The 19,748-nt window shown below is 35.0% G+C and overlaps 2 protein-coding genes and 1 pseudogene across 3 annotated transcripts; 2 read left to right on the top strand and 1 right to left on the bottom strand.

Moving 5' to 3' along the window:
- Positions 1 to 9,429: 9,429 nt before the first annotated feature.
- LOC143542993 (putative protein phosphatase 2C 21) lies at positions 9,430 to 11,256 on the top strand. Its single transcript, XM_077035431.1, has 10 exons — positions 9,430 to 9,547; positions 9,619 to 9,682; positions 9,767 to 9,875; positions 9,945 to 10,095; positions 10,172 to 10,297; positions 10,383 to 10,506; positions 10,587 to 10,663; positions 10,736 to 10,788; positions 10,887 to 10,941; positions 11,011 to 11,256. Exons 1-10 carry the CDS (start codon positions 9,431 to 9,433, stop codon positions 11,167 to 11,169), a joined length of 1,035 nt encoding a protein of 344 aa, XP_076891546.1. The 5' UTR covers position 9,430; the 3' UTR covers positions 11,170 to 11,256.
- A 2,270-nt stretch (positions 11,257 to 13,526) lies between these two features.
- Positions 13,527 to 16,142, top strand: LOC143542992 (putative serine/threonine-protein kinase At1g54610). Its single transcript, XM_077035430.1, has 7 exons — positions 13,527 to 13,996; positions 14,100 to 14,384; positions 14,461 to 14,775; positions 14,854 to 15,081; positions 15,171 to 15,271; positions 15,371 to 15,488; positions 15,590 to 16,142. Exons 1-7 carry the CDS (start codon positions 13,622 to 13,624, stop codon positions 15,848 to 15,850), a joined length of 1,683 nt encoding a protein of 560 aa, XP_076891545.1. The 5' UTR covers positions 13,527 to 13,621; the 3' UTR covers positions 15,851 to 16,142.
- Positions 16,143 to 16,203: 61 nt separating this feature from the next.
- Positions 16,204 to 18,674, bottom strand: LOC143542983 (inactive beta-amylase 9 pseudogene; annotated as a pseudogene). The gene is made up of 3 exons (XR_013136994.1): positions 18,441 to 18,674; positions 17,744 to 18,226; positions 16,204 to 17,140 (listed from the first exon to the last, which is right to left on the bottom strand). The product of XR_013136994.1 is annotated as an inactive beta-amylase 9 pseudogene (transcript).
- Between the last annotated feature and the right edge of the window lie 1,074 nt (positions 18,675 to 19,748).

Raw genomic sequence — 19,748 nt, 5'->3', positions numbered from 1 at the left:
CGACAGTATTTTGCCATATGCTATTTTTGTCCACAGTTATGGCACCGAAAAGGAAACTGCTTTGGTTGGTACCTTGATTCCTTGTCTCGGTTCTCTTCATCCGATGAATCTTCTTCAGAGTTTTCAACTCGACTCTTTCTGTTCCATTCTTTCTTATTCGGTCGTTCACGTTTCTCATTTTCCCAGCACTTACTCTTGCCTTTATCGCCATCAAGGTTTTTATTTTTGTTGAACCGATACTTCTCCTTCCTTCCGACATACAAGGCTTCACTCTTGCTTTTAACTGACACACCGGCTAGCTGTTTTGCTAAGGCTTCTTGACCAGCAAGAATATTCTCGAACTCGGTTATACTCGGTTGGGTCACCCACCCTTGGATAGCGGTAACGAAGCTACGATACTCCGGCCTTAAACCGTGGATGAGTATCCGCTTCATACGAGCATCGCTAACCCGAGACTGTGGATCGAGTTCTCCTATCTCGCGACATAGATTCTTCACCTTACGAAAATACTGTGCGATCGGAAGATCACCTTGGGAAATCCTCATCAACTCACCTTCGACTAGTTGCAATCAAGCATCGTTCTTCTTCATGAATAAGGTCTCTAGCATATCCCACGCTTGCTTTGGGTATTCGAGATCTTGAATGTGATCAAGAACATTATCATCCACCGTTGTCTTGACGATAAACATTGCTCGACCCGCTTTCACCTGCCACTTCCCGATACTACCATTAATATCGTCCGCGGGTTGTCTCGTCTCGGTACCGTACATTACCTGCCAAAGATCTTGACCTTGAAGATACGATTTGATGCACGTCGACCATTGTTTGTAGTTGCTCTGGTTCAACTTCTTGATTCCTCCTACGACTTGGAATTCAGCCATTGCTTTGGTTACGGGATTATGGATAAATTTTTATGTTAGGAGCGGGTTTTTTTTTTCTTCCTGCGATCAGAAACTCACTACAATCAGATACACCAGAAATTTTACTTTGTTACGTTTGTCTTGCAATTACTGACCGCAGTTTTAATCCCCAAAAATTAAACACACGAGTTTGTATAGGATAAATGGTGGCGGCAATTATTATCTCACAAGAAGACAAAAGTAACCAAAATAATAAAACCTATTGCCTCTTTGTTGGTGACGCACCAATGAACAAAATTCCCAAACTCACAAAAGACCACTATAATATATATTCCAATGGATGGCAGCAGTATTACTTCTCACCAACTATCGAACAAGCAAACCAAGGGTACTCGCTTCTAGATACGTACCTTCGGATGGCTTCAGTCGATCTTTAAGTAGCCTATGATTTACTCCTTGTAGTGATCTTGAACCGTATCTTTCCGCCGATCGAAAACGCGAGCCTGGATCGTTAGGCTCTGATACCACTTGTTAAACCTTTGACATGTGAATCAATAACACCAAAGATGATATTGTATAAAACGTTTATGCGACTCTTTTCATTACTAAGAAACAAGAACAAAATACTTTCTACCACACTAAAAATAAACCTTTTGATGGGTTTAGATAACACCCACAATTCTAATCCTACTCAAATTAAGAAACATAATTATACTAGACTTCTAACTTATTTAATAATAAATAAAAGATAACTATGACACCAGGTTATTCAACTTGGTCTATGAACTTTTGATCTCCACCAAACCGTCCCTTAAAATCTTCCGTACCACCCTTATACTTTTCGTATTAACTATTCGGGTCCTTCAAGCTGGTATTGCACCAAGTTTTACATGAACCTCAATAATAACTTACTACTGAGCTTTCTTGACACCAATGATATAAGATAACGCCCCCTTTGGAACCCAAAGTTATAAAAGGCTTCATCCTTATGAACTATAGATATTTTTTAATTTTTAGTGGCGGACACTTAGAATGGTCTTGAACGAATGTGAACTCCACACCTCTCAAGTTGTGTTAATGTTTATTTTAGTCTTTCATTAGATCAAATTCAATCCAACTATACCAAAGTGATATTATTGATTCTAAAATCACCAACATCATGAACATAACCTTAAAACTTGTTTTTTTTTTCATATCGTGAACCAAACCGTATAAAAAAAATACTGAGGCTATATTACAAGTTAAGAGATAGTAAAGGATATCTTTTGTAATTTTACCCAACACTATAGGTGCAAGCGAGTCGAGCTACTCGAGCTCGAATCGATAAAAAGTTCGAAACAAGCTGAGCTTTTTAAAGTAGCTGAGCCCAAGCCTCAAATAAAATTCTTTCAGTCTTCAAGTCCAAACTTGAGCCTTACACGGTAAGCTTGTTTTGACTCGTCAAGGCTTGTGTATTTTTAAGTCTTACCTCTTTTGAATTTTTATGCAAGTATGCACTAAATTCACATTACATAACCAAACTCGAGTCGAGTTTTGGCTCGCTTAAGGTACTACAAGAGCTCGAGCCAAGGTTAGACCCGCTTAAGATTTTTATTAAAACATATAAAAATAATTAAACGTATAGAAATAAATTAATGAATAAGTCAACCCCAAGCTTGACTCACTAGCCAAACTCCGCTAAAACTCTTGTAAGTCAAACGGAGCCGACCCAACTGTCACACCCCCCGGCCGAAGGCGGAAACGCCGGGGCGTGCGTAGATTGAAATCATGCACATGGTATTAAATGTAAAAACTCCTATTAAAAGAAACCAACGAATTATTCAAATATAATCCAAATAGAAAATATGACATAGCACTTTATTCATTCAACTTCTAAGTTTGACTCATGCCCTATATGAAACTTCAAGAATCTTCATAACTTAATTTCCATCACCTGAAAAACATGCGAGAGTGTCAACTAAAAATAGTTGGTGAGAACATAGGTTTTGAAAAAAATAAATTTTATGTTGAAAACATTCCATATGTGTTAAGTTACTTTGTATACTTTAGTGATTACAACCAAACCTCTGACACGTTTAGCGAGTCGTCTAATCCACGATTAGACTATTATGTTTAATGTTTAACGATCGTCGGATTCTGAACACACAAGCCTCTACCCGAGGCCTGAGTGGGCGGGTCGGGCCAATAGATCTATCATCATACTACCACGGGCTTAACAAGTTAATGGTTGTACATGCGATTAAGTATACCCTTGTAATGATTACACATAACGAATATAATGAAATAAAGCTTGAATCAAATAGCATGTATAAAACGTAGAATAAATAAGTTGCATGTTTCCACCCCGAAGTATAAAACGTTTAAAAGCATGAAAAGGGGCTATGAACTCACCTTGCTTGACGGATGAACACGAACACGAGCAAGAGTTTGTTGAACCGATTACGGGATGCCCTAGATTAAGTTTGATTTTTAAATTAGTTAGAGTGTCGCATACTAGAATGTTCTAAACCAAGAGCATGACCTCCAGCAAGTTGATTCCCAGGTAAGAGTCACGGGTTCAATGGGATTATTTACGCCACTCTTGCCTTAGACAGAACCGTTTGCTTGTCAGATACATACATATTCGGTTTATACTCTATTTGTATACTAACTCAAAATGTTTTAGAATGGTTTTCATAAATAATAAAGTACGAGGTTAAAAGTGTAATATCATATAGTTTAGGTGTTTATTGGCATTTAAGAAAGTGTAGGATTCAAAGTGTAAATATTATAGTTTAGGATATTTATTAACATTTATGAAAGTATATGGTTTAAAGTGTAAATATTATAATTTAGGATATTTATTGACATTTATTAAAGTATAAGGACCAATTATGTAAATATAATTTTTAGTTATGATAACTTTATGAGTTTTTTTTTTGAAGATCATAAGAATATTCATAGTTGTTCATGGAAAAATTATAATTTAATCCAAGATTATGAGAAAACAATTATGATTTCTTGGAATAACATGATCATCATAATCTTTTAGAGCAAAAGTTAGGGTTTATTAACAATTTATGATGATCATGGTGAGAGTATATGAACAATTATGAAGATTCAAAAAAAAACTCAAGAACATAGGAACAAACTAAAGGAAATTCAAAAGAACAAGATCAAAATCAAAGATATATGAAGAACAACTAAGAAAACATATAAAACTTACTTGATTATGCTTAGAGAGAATGAGATTTGGTGTGAAAAAAAAATATGAGAAGGAGGGGCTCTATTTATAGGCCAAAAGTTAAGGTTTGAATATGATTGCGATAGAGATAAAACTTATTTAAAGATCAAGAGATAACTTAATGATAATTATAATTATAATAATTATAAACAAAATGATAATGATAATAATAATAAAAAAAGATATGTGTGCATGTGAGAAAGTGCACGGCACTTTTTTTTTAATTTAACTTTTTTTTTTCTTTTTTTTTTCAAATTAAATAAATTAGATAATGTAAAATTTAAGAAACAGGTTTAAGATAGAAGTTTCTAGAATGTTCTCTTTTTAAATCAAATGATTAATTTAAATACTTAGGATAAAAATAATAATAACAAAATATTTTGTTACATGTTATAAAATATTAATCTAGGCATTCCGGTTCAACGTGTTATATTAATGATTAAGCACGGTTATGATGAAATGAACATAGGATCATATAATTACGCATATAAAGAAAATGTTATTCAATAAATGACACATAATTCAACACTAATAAATGTAGACGATGAAATTAATACGAGCACAAAAGACTAGCGTTTTTGCAAGAAAAATCCATAGATGTTACACCAACACACACCCATTGTTCGTTTTTGGTCGCCACAACTGCCATGTTGTTATTCACTATGTATTATCACTGACATGTGCCTCGATAAAGGAAGACAAAGTCACTCGGTGTGTATTATCACCGTATGCATGCTTCACTCCGAGTCATGCCAAATGAGCAAATACATATCCACACTTCATATCTGATTATCTGTCTTCTAATCTTTGTCACACTACTTTATCTTAAAGTAGTTATGTCACAATATTTGATTGCATTCATGGATGGGACACGGTAACTAGCTAAGTGAAAAAATTATTAGCTTGGTTATTGAAATTTAGTTTCTTAGTTTATCTATCTTAAAAGTTTTCAAGAAATCAGTAGAAAACTCTAAAACAACTCGGTTCTCATGCAGGTTGAAAGATCTCCGTCAAAAGTGCACAAAAGAGATGGATGCTTATGCCGGTTGCATGTACTACAATACCGATGAATTTGAACTATGTTACAAAGACAGCAGTAGTTTGAGAAAGCTTGCCCATTAAACTGACGGGAATAGCCATGTATTTCACCCCGCTCATAATAATATTTCTGGCCAGTTTTCTTGGCATAATGCTTATTCGAGTCTGTCTTTTTAAGCAAAGTCAAGAGATGCTAATTTCAATCAATATTTTTTGTATAAGATCTCATTTTGTTGACAAGTTTTCAATTAAGTTGAATTTCATACTCTTGATTCTTGGCTGTAGTTTTAATTTGCGCACGTTGTCATCATTCTGCTTGAGTTTAGCTTTCAAGTAAGCTACCAGGCGAAAACAGTTGCAATATTTTCAGATGGTAATTTTACAACCGAATGGTTAGTTTGGAAGCTAGAGTCAAGTAAGGTGTCGGATAACATATGAAAATAGGGTTAGGGTCGGTTTCTAGTACGGGTTGAAACGGGCTACGCGTTCTTTTTTGTTTATTTATTAGCAAAATAATCTTACCCCAATAATATTTCAAGTGTGTGAATAAGAAACAACAGGATTGAATGAAAACACCTTTCTTTTCAGCATATAAAACATCACTCAAGAAAATAAAATATGGGTGTTAGAGATAATCTACATTGTCATTTATTCCGGTATCAAATATTATTGGATTACATTATTATCATTATCATTAGCTTATTATATTCAAGATATATTATTTTATGTAAACACAATTGATTAATGAATATTGCTGTTTACCTTATGATCTTAGAGTTCTTCCATGAGCAGCGTATAAATATGTAAGATTGTAAGTGTTTTGGGTAAAAATTAACAAAAGTTATTTCGTAACCAAATTAGTAAGTGAGGTTTAAGTGCTTGATAAAAATGAACGTAAATGTAATGACACAAGGATTTGTTGCGAGGAAAAAACCCGTTATCCTGAGGATAACAAGAAAAAAACTCCAAGCGGTGAAAACTATCATCACCAGTTTATTAATAATCAAAAAGGGTTACAAGTGTTTGGAGCTTTCTTCTTTAGATCGTGTTTACAAAGTAATGCTATAGCTAGAGTGTAAGTTGTGTGTCTTATATGATCTAAATAGCTTCTATTTATAGTTACAAGAAGGATCACTAGATAATAACTAGCAATAAAGAGTATTAATTGTCCTAATTATGATCTTGGAGCGGTTATGGCTTGCATATCATTGTTATAAACGAGTTGTAACTCCCTCCAACTTCTACAATCTTTAATGCTTTATTAATTGCTGACCATTTCTTGTCGTTTGGAAGATACTGTATCCTGAAGTTATCCTGAATATACCGCATTTCAGGATACCAAAAATCCAATGTATAGCAGTTGCTTAGTGGTCTGAACCTTTAGGAGATCATGTGAAGTTGTATGACCTGGTAAACATCAAAGAAAGGCGATTGAATTGTTAGTATAACGATATACTAAAGATACTTGTTGCTTGGCAGGATACTGTATCTTGAAGTTATCCTGAACATATCCGAGCCGAAAATCCGAGCCCTAACAGTAAGTACATAGGATTTTGTTGTTTTTTATGAGGTGTTTTTAAAACCAATAATATGTGATCATATGAAAGTAATTTCGCATAGCATGTTGAAGATGAAGAAGTTGTTTATTGAAAGGAGAATCAAAAGAAGAAATGACCTTGATCTCTCATATACAAGTACAACAGACATTCGACACTTAACCTTGGCTGGTCTTAACATCTTTTGAGAACGGACTCAATGCTGAAAGCAAACAATAAAAAAGATGGTCTAATATAGACCAACATGTATCAAACTGCAAACATATGGTGGTTTAGACAATACACAATGCATGAACACTCCTAATTATTAGAGACCCCTATCATATCATCATACCTTCATCTCACACTTTCTCCACCCAACTCATTCATCTCAAAACCTCGTAACCTTTTTACATATTATCACCATCATAATATCTTTTATGGTTATTTTTCATAACTTTATTTTTCTTATAACACCACCATTTCATTTATAAAAACTACTGTTTAGATTGTAATCAAAGGCAAACGGGCAAAAAACTGTGTTGTTAGCCCTTTTCAAATAGCAAAACCAAGTCTTTTAAAAATGAACATTCATAGATCCTGGGGTAATAATATTACTATTCATGACTAGTTAGGCACGACTAAGTAGCTTCATGGGCTAAGCCGTTAAGGAAACCAAAAGTATCAAATCCAAATAATACAAACATATGCTGGTTGTCAAGACACCACTTTCTTGTGTTTAATTACTTTGCATGAAGCAACTTTTAACGCGACCTAACCCATATGTAAACATTCATCCCGAAGCACTCAAGAGAGATAAACCCTATCAGATCCAAACACGTGTGTTTTCTTTAATCCATCCATCCAAATACCAAATTTCAATTGAATTTTAACCTTTCCATCCAACGTGTTAGTCAAAATCTTTACGAAGTTTATAAACCCCAAGTAAAAAAGGTAATAGTCTTCAATGTTTTAAAAAACGGTATTTTATTCGTACCGGTTCGACTAAAATGGTACAACCGGTTGAACCGGGTGATACCGGGAGGTTCAAGCGGGTTGTATGGTTTGCCTTATAGTTTCATATTAATGCTAACTTTAGCTAAAAAAAATACATGATCCTATACAAAATATCATTCAAAAGTTAATCCATATTCAAAACACAATACCAAAACACTTGATTTTCTTCCTTCATAATCCTAATCAAAATACTGATGGCTTTATAAATAGCCTTATATCGACCCATGGAAATAATAAACTAACTGACCCACTAACCTACTTAATATGACCCACTACTAGAATGTGAAATACTTAAAAACAAACAACTACTAATGCATGTGATGATGTGAACGTGGAGCACGATTGGAACGATATAAAAGGCACATATTGATTCAATAGCATATTAGAAACCAACCTTTAGATTGAAGCTTCAATAGCAATTCTTAATTCTTATATATAATCGATTATGCCACTTGCTTGTTCAATCCTTCTTGCATAATCAGTTAGGGTAAAGAGAAACAATGGTGAGTGAAACACCGTTCTATAAATATTATGCTAGGTTAATGGTAATTGTAAATAAAAAAATTGGGCTTGAAGCATAAAAATATGGTGGGCTTTAAACCGGTTTAACGGTTTGAACCGGTTTTTTATAAAAACCGGCCGGTTTGATGTTCCCTAAAACCGCTCGAATAAACCGGGTATTAAATACTGGGTTGGTGATCGAAATCCGGTTCAACCGGTTGAACCGGCCGATTCAAACCGGTTTTTAAAACATTGATAGTCTTGATAATCTGAACCGACACGTGTTGAACCCAAGTCCGGGTGTCCCGACCCATGGTTCACTTTTAACGCACACCATGGCTCGTGGTTTGACCCCAAGTCAACCGGAACAGCCATAATAACAATAATAATAAACTGCAACCATGTCACCCCCATCACCTCACAATTCAACACACTTGTTCCTTCACCGTCAGCACCATCATTACCCTAATAGCTTCATCTTATACTTCAGTCCAATTACCTTTAATTACGCGAATTCATCAGTAAGTTTACATCTCAACCTGTCACTAATGTTCAATTGATCGATCGGTTGACTTCCAATTCGAATTTTGTTTGATCCGAAATTTGGGGGTTTTTGTTTATCATGATCGATCCGCTAATTTGATTGAAATTATTTCATATATTAATTCGTTTGACCGTGTTTGACTTTGAGTTGCTTGCTTGTTGCTATCAGCTGTGTATTCTTTGTTTTAATGCTTCTTTAGGTTTTATGGATCTTTAACCGATTACTGCTTCAGTTTTGGTAATTATATATTAGTTAAGTTAAAGTTAGGGGCCTGCACGGTTCGATTCGGTTATTAGCCTAAACCGAAGCCATCAGTTAACTATTAACCAATCGGTTTTTGGTTGGGTTCGGTGCGGATAATCACCAAAATCTTAGAAAAAATAGATGAAATGGAGGTATAAATATATCAAATTGAGGTTTAAAACATGAAATACGTGAAATGGAGGTTTAAAAGCTAAAAATATATGAAAATATGAATGGTTCGGTTTGGTTAATTTCGGTTAACTGAAGATACAAAAAAAAAAAAAAAAAACGATAACTGATATTCGGTTACTGGCTTCGGTTAAGTTGGTTTTCTGTTAGGTTACATTGATTAATGGTTTGGTTATGGCTCACCCGTAGTTAACATGTGGTTCATTACTCGTAAAAGTTTTACCTGATTAGGTTGGTAGTTTTTTTTACCATTTGGTTTTATTGTGATATCAGCTAAAAGATGGGTACATATCTCAGTACTCCTAAAACGGACAAGCTCTCTGAAGATGGTGAGAACGAACGTGTCAGATACGGTTTGTCATCAATGCAAGGATGGCGTGCAACAATGGAAGATTCTGTGAGTGTATAACAATTTCAGCATTTAACATTTGTTCTTATATTCAATATGTTTCTGGTTGTGTGTTGTAGCATGCTGCAGTTCCTGATCTTGACCTCACTACATCTTTCTTTGGTGTATATGATGGCCATGGAGGTGTGTACTAAATATTAATTCACATTTTCAAATTCTATGTTAGACCATAAATTTTATTATTACTTTTTATTATTTTCACCTTAGGCAAAGTTGTTGCAAAATTTTGTGCAAAGTATCTTCACCGACAAGTGGTCAAACATGAAGCATATTCTGCTGGTGATATTGAAACTTCTGTACAAAAGGCGTTTATCAGGTTCTTTTAATATATTGTAAACAAATTATAAGTTTGTAACTTAAAATTTAATCTTTTTGTGTGACGCAGAATGGATGAAATGATGCGTGGACAAAGGGGATGGAGGGAATTATCAATATTAGGAGATAAGTTAAACAAATTTACGGGTGTGATTGAAAGTCTCATTTGGTCTCCAAGAGGTGAAGCAAGTAATAAAGTTGATGATTGGGCTTTTGAGGAGGTACTAATATTGTTATTTTTGTATTTATTTATTTTTCTTTTACTTCTGTTTTACTGGTTTTAGTGTGAATTTGCAGGGGCCTCATTCTGATTTCGCGGGGCCCACATCGGGATGCACAGCATGTGTTGCTATCATGAGGGGCGATCAACTTATTGTTGCTAATGCCGGTGATTCTCGTTGTGTAATTTCTAGAAAAGGAGAGGTAATATAATAATATTAATCAAAGGAATTATTCTTACTTTTGAATTATAGAATAATGTTACTTATTGTTGTTTATATTTTCACAGGCATACAATCTTTCTAGAGATCACAAGCCCGGGCTTGAAGTCGAGAGAGATAGGATATTGAAAGCGGGTGGGTTTATTCATGCGGGACGCGTTAATGGCAGCCTCAATCTTACAAGAGCTATAGGTATTCTATTTATTTTAACCATGCTATTATTAATTTTGTGAGACTGCATTTTTTTTAATATAATGGCGATGGTTGTGCAGGTGACATGGAATTTAAACAAAACAAGTTTTTGTCAGCTGAAAATCAGATGGTAACCGCAAATCCAGATGTCAACACTGTAAGTGTCTCTACACACTACATATTTATTTTGTTTGAATTATTTTTATGTGACATGCTTTTTTTTTCTTAGCTTGAGCTATGTGATGATGATGAGTTTATTGTGCTGGCATGTGATGGTATCTGGTAAGGGAAGGGTTTATATAATTATATGTGGTGCCATTATTAATATTCTTTTATGATCTTTAATCATTGCTACATTGTTTTACTTTTCATATGCTTAGGGATTGCCTGTCAAGTCAAGAGTTGGTGGATTTTATTCATGAACAATTGAAATCGGTAAGTCTCGTGTTTTGATATCATTACAGTTATAAACTGCAAAGTGTTAAAACTGTAAAACATTTGCAGGAAAATAAACTGTCAACAATATGTGAACGAGTGTTTGATAAATGTTTGGCGCCATCAACATCTACAGGAGAAGGATGTGACAACATGACCATGATCTTGGTGCAGTTTAAGAAGCCAATACAGTCACTTGCTTCTACACAAGAAGTAGATGATAACTAAAAACTGCTGTTAACGAATCAAGCTAAATCTGTGTTAAAAAATCAAACGAAACATAGTGTTTTGTGTGCGTGATACATAGTGCATACTGTTTGTTTCAATTTTTCTTTATCAGATTCAGATTTTGGTTTTGAATGTAAAGAAAACTGTTTGTTTCAGTTTTGCATGTTTTATTTCTAGAAAATGATCAAATTGCTGGCAAAGTAAAACTGTGTGATGGTTTGGTTTAGTGGGTTGACCCGAGAAAGTGTGTAAATGGTTTGGGCTAGTGGTTGATTTTTGACCCTTTTGCTTTGAAAAGTCCGGCTTGTTGGTCCACTTGTTTCATTGTCTTGTTTTCTTTCTATTCTAGTATGTGAATTCTAAACATGATTTAACATGTCTTTTCTGCTGCATTCAGTTCTATAACTTCGTTTTTAAGAAATAGAAAGCGGGTCGGATTAAAGGGTTGTCTAACATGTCAATATGGTTACCTTTCGTTGGCATAATTAAGATCAAAGAAGTGGAAAGCCTCGATGTTCCTATTGCACATAAAAAGCTTTTTGGACAAAAGTCACATTATTAACCAAACCTCATAAACGATTTTGACACTTTGCTCCGCTTAGACTCAAACCTGTGCCTCTTGGAACCAAATCAAGCGACTTACCATTGTTCATGAACGCTAAACCCCTCTCCCAAAAGTTGGCAAATTGTTATACAATACAAATAATGAATTAATTAATAACAAATGATCCAAACTCCAACCTTGAAAATTACTCATGAGTTGTGCCCCAAGCTTTTAAAATAGAACTTTAAACAAGCTTGAGCTTAAGCTCTTATAAGCTTAAACAAGTTGAGCTCGAGCATAGACAAGTTGGGGCTCGCATTGTTTACATCCCTAAAAATGCCCTCTCCTATTTCTCATGGGAACAACCTTAAATGTGATCTATCGGAGATTGTTGGCGATTTTACTGTCATCAACCAACTTTAGGTAATTGAGATTTGCATGTAGACCAAATGAAAAGTCGTTATAAAGACCGACAAAATTGAGAGGTGGTAATGGTGGGGGTGGGTACAGTCGTTCAGCATTATTAAGATTTTGGTACTAAGGAATTTATGTGTCTTCAATACAATGTGGCGAGTACCGGGGTAACGCCCCTGGCAGACTTGTGGAGTCCAAGGGGCGACACTGACGGTTGGGTTTCACTGATCGACACTAATAGTTAAAGATTGCATGGAAAATGCTATTTGAGAGTTGAAGAATAGCAAATTACTATTAATGGATAGCAAATTGGTTCTTTGCCTAGCGCGATGGACTTCATCTTTGCCATTGCGTAGCGCGACGAGTTCGATAACTCATATTTTTATTTTTGGTCTTTCAACTTTTATAAGTTTATAGATGAACAAAATTGGCTCGAAAGTTTCGAGATGTTACACAACTACCGCACCTTTTCACAAAATGTCGCGCTATTTCACCCCAACTATTGTAATCATTCGACATATATAAAGATATCGTTTGATATGATTTATAACATCAAATTCATTTAAACTTCACACAAAATAACTTCTAATGTCCAAATATTTTTTAATATGAAAATAAACTACCCATGATTAACAAAGCTATGGATGACAATTTAAGAATAAGAAACCTACATTAGATGCACTTGTCAATAATTTCTAAACTAATGATTGTCATTTGTAAAATATATATTAGTTATAATAATATAATATTAAAAAAAAACAATGACAAAAGAGGCTAAGTACATCGTGAAAGTCAAAGACTTGTTGGCGGCTAACAGGTCGTGAAAGACGTGTTTGATGACCAAACAGATTGTGAAAGACGCGTTAAGATCAAACATGTCGTCAAAAACGTGTATATAGATGCTATTTTTGAAAACTTTTATTTATTGGGATAAATTTGGAATCCTTTTCTTATTATATATTTAAGATATATATTCTTGAACCAAAAGTAGACTTAAAAATCCTACATTCCAATTTTTTATTTTTTACAGAGTAGGTGAAAGGCATATACCAATTAGTGTAATTGACCAGCAGCAGATCCACCATCAACCAAATCTCAGTCATCACCATCACAGTAAGTCACAAACACCCTTCTTTTAGATCTTATTATTCAATCAAACCAACTCATTTATTTCAAAAGCACTCAAATTAAAGCTTCTTGTTTTGTTTTATTATTTATATATATTTACCCTTTAGTTTTTGTTCATGTTTGACCCTCCGAATCATTACTGCCCCTGCTTTCTTGGGCATAAAAGTAAATTAAAGCAGCTAGGGTTCTTCAATTCAATCTTTATCAAATACCCATTATTTCCCTCCACTTATTATCCCACCAATTCCAATTCTTTACCCAATTCATTCATAAAGTTTTGTTTTTTAGGGTTTCTGTGGACTCTAACTTACTGGCCATGAAGTGACTAATGAGGGTTAGGATTAGGGTTTATAAAGATTAGGATTGATGGGTTGTGTGTTTGGTAAAGAGATTTCGGCTTCCCGTCCGCCAAGTTCCGAGCTTGCAGCCGATAAAAGAAGAGAGAGAACTAATGATTCAAATGTTGAATCTGGGAGGAGAGAGAGGGGTGTAACAGCAGGCCTTGATGCCGGAAACAATGGCTGGCACAATGCGGGAAACGGGGTCGGTGATAAGGGGGAAAAAGATGGGAGCTTGAGACAGAGAAGGCGGAAACCGAACCCTAGACATGGTAATCCAACCAAGAATATTCATGGTGAACAGGTGGCTGCGGGCTGGCCCGCTTGGTTGTCGGCTGTTGCTGGCGAGGCGATCAATGGCTGGATCCCGAGACGAGCCGATACTTTTGAGAAGATTAATAAGGTAAGTGTTTAATACTCATCACTGTTAATATTAGGTCAATTGTTTGATAGTATAAATTACATAATGTTATTGCATAATAATTGAATAAAAATTTGATGTTTAGATTGGGCAAGGAACATATAGCAATGTGTACAAAGCTCGAGACACGATGACGGGAAAAATAGTTGCGTTAAAAAAGGTTCGGTTTGACAATTTAGAGCCCGAAAGTGTAAAGTTTATGGCCCGAGAGATTTTAATATTACGCCGTTTAGACCATCCAAATGTTGTTAAATTGGAAGGATTGGTGACATCACGAATGTCTTGTAGTTTATATCTGGTTTTTGAATATATGGAACATGATTTAGCTGGGCTTGCAGCTAGTCCCACAATCAAGTTCACCGAACCTCAGGTCAGTTCATGATATTTTTCTCAAAATAGTATAATTAACTTATTATTAATCTATTTTTTATTTATGAATGTTTTAGGTTAAGTGTTATATGCATCAGTTGTTGTCGGGGCTTGAACATTGCCACAATCGTTACGTGTTGCATCGGGATATAAAGGGATCAAATTTATTACTTAATGGTGGGAATTTGAAAATTGCCGATTTTGGTTTGGCCTCGTTTTTTGATCCGAACCATAAGCAGCCGATGACTAGCCGAGTAGTTACATTATGGTACCGACCACCCGAGCTGCTTCTTGGAGCCACTGATTATGGTGTAGGTGTTGATTTATGGAGTGCAGGGTGCATTTTAGCAGAGTTATTGGCGGGAAAGCCGATAATGCCCGGTCGCACAGAGGTAGTTTGATTTTTTAAATCATTTTATATTTTAAATTGTGTGACATTATGAGTTTTAAGTATCTTTTTTGAATTTCAGGTGGAGCAGCTTCACAAGATTTTTAAGTTATGTGGTTCACCATCAGAAGAATATTGGAAAAAGTCAAAACTGCCACACGCGACAATTTTTAAGCCGCAACAGTCATATAAACGATGCATTGCGGAAACATTTAAAAATTTCCCGCCTTCATCGCTACCACTTATTGATACTCTTCTCGCAATCGATCCTGCGGATCGTCTAACTGCAACAGTTGCTTTGAGTAGTGAAGTGAGAACTGTAGATATATTATCATTTATTATCGATTTGAATTTGTGGAAATTTATAAAGTAAACGTAACATGATTTATTGTTATGCAGTTTTTTACAACAAAACCTTATGCGTGTGATCCTTCGAGTCTTCCTAAATATCCACCTACCAAGGAGATGGATGCCAAGTTACGCGATGAAGAAGCTAGAAGGTAATGTAAAACCATCCAACAAGCCGTATTGAATTAATGAATAAATAAAAATAGTTAATTAGGGTTTTCATAAATTTAACGAGAATATTATTTTGGTAGATTGAGAGCTGCGGGTAAAAGTAATGCTGATGGCGTTAAAAAGACCCGCACCCGTGAAAGACATGCACGGGCTATGCCTGCTCCTGAAGCCAATGCTGAGCTCCAAGTGAACATTGATGTATGCCGGTTAACAAATCACTTCAACTGTTTTTTCTTTTTATTTAAGTTTATTTGTTTCATTTGCATAGAAATTATATATTATATTGTGTTACTTTGCAGAGACGGCGGTTAATTACACATGCAAATGCAAAGAGCAAAAGTGAGAAATTTCCTCCACCTCACCAAGATGGCACACTGGGTTACCCATTGGGCTCATCACATCATATGGATCCAACTTTTGACCCGCCTGATGTCCCGTTTAGTTCCAATTTTACATACGCCAAACAACCTGTTCAGACATGGTCTGGTCCATTAGCTGAGCCCGCTCCTACAGGTCGGTCACGCAGAAAGAAACACCGTGATTCATCAAGGAATAACTAAGACTTGTGGTTTGGTCAAAACAACTTGATATACAAAAAGGCTGCAAATATTGGTGGATGAATGAGATGACTGGATACCCTTTTTTTACATGTAGAATGCAGAGGTAAAGTATTTTGTTACTTGTGTTTCTTGTTTGATTATTATTATCTTATGGGTACTGTAAATGTTTAATCTTTTTTCGCCTTTTTGTGTCGAAGAACTCTGGTTAGGTCAAATAAACATACAACTATTGAACAAACGATCACACGCTCGACTATATTAATTGCAATGTACTATTATCAACCTATTGTCAACTCATTCGCGTACTATAAGATTTTACATTGTTGAATTCTCAATTTGGTTATATAGACAAGAATACTGAATAATGATTTGCATACTAATGTACAAGTTTTAAACAAAAGATGATCACAAACTCTATACCGCTTGCAACTTTCTGGTCTTACTAGGTACAAGTAAAGCACCTTCTCTATCATTTACAACCAAATCATCCGAAGCAACTTCCGGTTGATTCAAACTCCTAACAAACGCGGTAAACAACGGAAAGCTTTCAGGCGAAAAGAACTCACTACCCATTCTTTGATAAACAAACAGCTCGATCCCATTCTCGCCTGCCAAATTCTTCTTAATTTGGTCAAAATTCTTAACCGTGCCTGCAACATTTAAGTTTTGACCACAAACCTCAACATTATGGTTTCTGCAAGCGTCTTTAATGTCTGCAAGAAGCAGCTCGGGGCTTGAAAACGACTTGCTGGGCTGTTGTTCATCCAACAAATCCATTCCCGGCAAGATCACTCTACACGAGTTTTTACAAAAGATCTTTGCAATCTCTTCGTATCCGTTTCGGTTAACTGTGTTAAAAAACCCTGCGGTTACCTCTGCAGGGTGGGACCGGCTTCTGTACCATGACGGAACTAGTGGCAGTTTACCCGATACCTTAACTGCAGTGTCGTTAAAAGACGATGCTGCTAACGATAGCATACGGTCTGCGTGAGACATCAGTTGGTTTGAATACCAAGAAAGGAAGAAATCACCATAAGCAGTCTCCCATGATCCACATTCTTTAAAGAAGGTGTTATTAATAGGCTGCTGGTTGTAACTTGGTGCATCATGTGGCCCACCAAGTCCCCAAAGAGGGTTTCCAATATTTGCAGCATGTTCTTTCAGACTTGCCATCATGTTTTCATCATAACATTGAAACTCACCTGCACCATGACCAACACTGTTGTTGATTTGATCATGGTTTGATGGATATCTGAGCTCACCATTTGGTCCCAAACCAATTGTCACACCCTGCAAAATTCATCAATCAGTACACAAGAATACAAAGTAATGAATTTATGCCAAATTTTTTTAGTAAGTAATGATTAACTTATTATTTCACATGGAACTTGATCATTACAGAACCTTTAAATATTTTTAAAAATTTTAACAACCAATTATTTTATTTATTTAATATTATTTGATGGTAGTTTTGTCATTTATTACATGTAATTTTATGATTGCATATATGTAAATTGGTTATTACACATATGTAAACTTAATGTAAACTTGTGATTACATATATGTAATCACAAAACTATCCTCAAATAATATTAAATATATAATATAAATAAAGAAAAAAATTGGTGGTTAGAAGTTTTTAATTTTTTTGAGTTCTGATTTCTAAAAAGATCCAAACCCTATTAATTTCTAAATAAATTACCTTCGACTCGGTTTTTTAGGTTTTTGTTGACAGCAAAACCAAAACTGAACCAGAAAGTCAGTTTTTGAAAAAACATAAAACCAAAATGTTGGGTTTTTATGGGTTCAGATGTGTCAGTTATTTTCATTTCATGCACACCCGTACAATTCACCAATATGTTATAAAAAAAGAGAGCTTGTTGAATTCCTTACAGTGATTATGGAGCCCATGAACGGTGCGAAAGCCCCCTTAAAGCTCTCGATGAACCCTTGATAAACTTCAATGGCGGTTTTGCCATCGAAAACAGGAAGACTGTCAACACCGAACGACAAACAGTCTTTATACCGCTTCCCTGCCCGATCCGCAAAGAAGATATCCGGTTTCAGTTCACCAATGTCAGCAACCCATTTAGGCAACTGAATATTATCTTCTTTGGATGCATGAAAACAGAGTGAAACATGGAGTTTAAGACCAGATTTCTGAACCATGTCTGCAAGAACAAGGTATCCTGACCATTCATATTTACCCATGGCTTCTTTCTCAGTTACTCCCCACCACATTGGCAGCTCTACACCTTCAACTCCTAATAATTTCAAAGCCCGGAGTCCTGCTGCGATTGCTCGCGAATGGTTTATCGCGTTGCATTCGGAAACCGAGTTCACCGGTAATCCAACGTATAGCTTCACGCTATCTTTCTGCACAAAATTCGGTTAGGGTCACGAAACAGGATCAAATTAAGCAATGATAAGCACTCGGGATGAGATTTTTTACCGAATACCCGGCATTCGTTTTTTCATGTTTTCGGTAGCGGTACCATTCAGTTTCGGTATTTTCAATGGTACCGGTACTGATTGTTACCAAACCTAAAAACAGATACGGTATAGAACCTATCTTTTAATAACTACTTACATGATCGGAATCAGTGAGATCCCGAGAAGCCATGGTGGATACAGCAGCAGATTGAGAATAAGAATTAACTCTAAGTGGAATATTAATATTAAGATTAGAGAATCTAATTATCGGACCGAAACCAGCTTTGTGCAACTTGGATGAAGAGATGATCATCATCGGAGAACCATTATTGTTTTCCGGTTGCCGGTGACTGGTCGGAAGCATCGCCGGAGAGATTCTGATCAACGACATCTTGGTTTGGTTTTGGATAAGGTGATTTCAGGGTTTAAGGTTATTTGATTTGTGAGAGAAAGAAAATGGATATATAGGAAAGAAATAAACAACCCTTGTGTGCCACGTGGCGTCTTCTCATAGAAGCTAACGTTTGAACCGCAAACTCAGTTCATGTCAGTTTGGTCATCAACTAATCATAAAATGCTTTTTTTTTTTTAATTTTAAAGCTAATATAAAATTTCGTTGGCTGGATTTATTTGAATAATAATATAATAATATTCTTCAATTTTTGTTGGACAATATATGATATTTTAATATGATTTACGTGAAACCATTTTTTGGAAAATATTATTTTTAACTATACAAATTGTGACTTATTAGTTGATGATAGTTGACACTGAAATTAAATGATAAGACTCTTAAATTTTAATTTTGTTTTCAAGAACAATCAAACTTGCATAGTCATTATATATTTATACTTGGTTTTGCTCACATGGATAATTATGAATGAAATAACGGAATACACCATGAAATCAAGTGCATACACATGATAATTATGTGAGTGGAATTGTACAAAATAAAAATAAAAGTTGTGTCACCACCGGTTAAATTTTCAGTATGCCTAATTATTGGCTGATATATCACAACTGAATTATTAAAATTCAACTTGTGTTTTCCTTTACAAATTACATTTATGTATCTAATTTTGGTTATATACAAACTCGGTTAAAAATGTTTTCATAGTTGTATACTAGTACCTGTAAAATATAACATGACCATCGTTTGATTAACTTAAAATTTTTAATATCCATATTGGTAGTTACAAGTTTTTCAGAATGACTTGATGACGAATTATTTTGTTTTTAGTTGGTAATTAAATACCTTATCTGATTATCTTTTCCTTTTTACGTTATAACTATCAAAATAAGCCAGTCAAAAAGTTATAACCGACAAAATGCATCTAATAAAAATAAAATTAGTAAAACAAATATATACATTGGTCACGTTTTAAAACAAGGAGAATAATATAATAAATAAAAAGAAAAGAGATCCATGTCAGAATATTGTGGAGCAATAGAGAGCAGGAAAGTT

Source organism: Bidens hawaiensis, unplaced genomic scaffold, assembly GCF_021521415.1.
Source record: "Bidens hawaiensis isolate Kalapana, Puna unplaced genomic scaffold, B.hawaiensis_p1.1 tig00013007_1, whole genome shotgun sequence".
Taxonomy (NCBI): Eukaryota; Viridiplantae; Streptophyta; class Magnoliopsida; order Asterales; family Asteraceae; genus Bidens; species Bidens hawaiensis.
The sequence above is the reverse complement of the archived record's forward strand: the minus strand, read 5'-3'. Positions and strand labels throughout refer to the sequence as shown.

Excerpts from the sequence above, each read along its gene's own strand:
- LOC143542993 (XM_077035431.1), top strand. The coding sequence starts at position 9,431 with ATGGGTACATATCTCAGTACTCCTAAAACGGACAAGCTCTCTGAAGAT. Across the intron at positions 10,789-10,886 it reads CTGGCATGTGATGGTATCTG|GGATTGCCTGTCAAGTCAAG; the intron begins GTAAGGGAAGGG and ends TCATATGCTTAG. Across the intron at positions 10,942-11,010 it reads TTCATGAACAATTGAAATCG|GAAAATAAACTGTCAACAAT; the intron begins GTAAGTCTCGTG and ends AAACATTTGCAG.
- LOC143542992 (XM_077035430.1), top strand. The coding sequence starts at position 13,622 with ATGGGTTGTGTGTTTGGTAAAGAGATTTCGGCTTCCCGTCCGCCAAGT. Across the intron at positions 14,776-14,853 it reads TAATGCCCGGTCGCACAGAG|GTGGAGCAGCTTCACAAGAT; the intron begins GTAGTTTGATTT and ends TTTGAATTTCAG. Across the intron at positions 15,082-15,170 it reads CAGTTGCTTTGAGTAGTGAA|TTTTTTACAACAAAACCTTA; the intron begins GTGAGAACTGTA and ends ATTGTTATGCAG.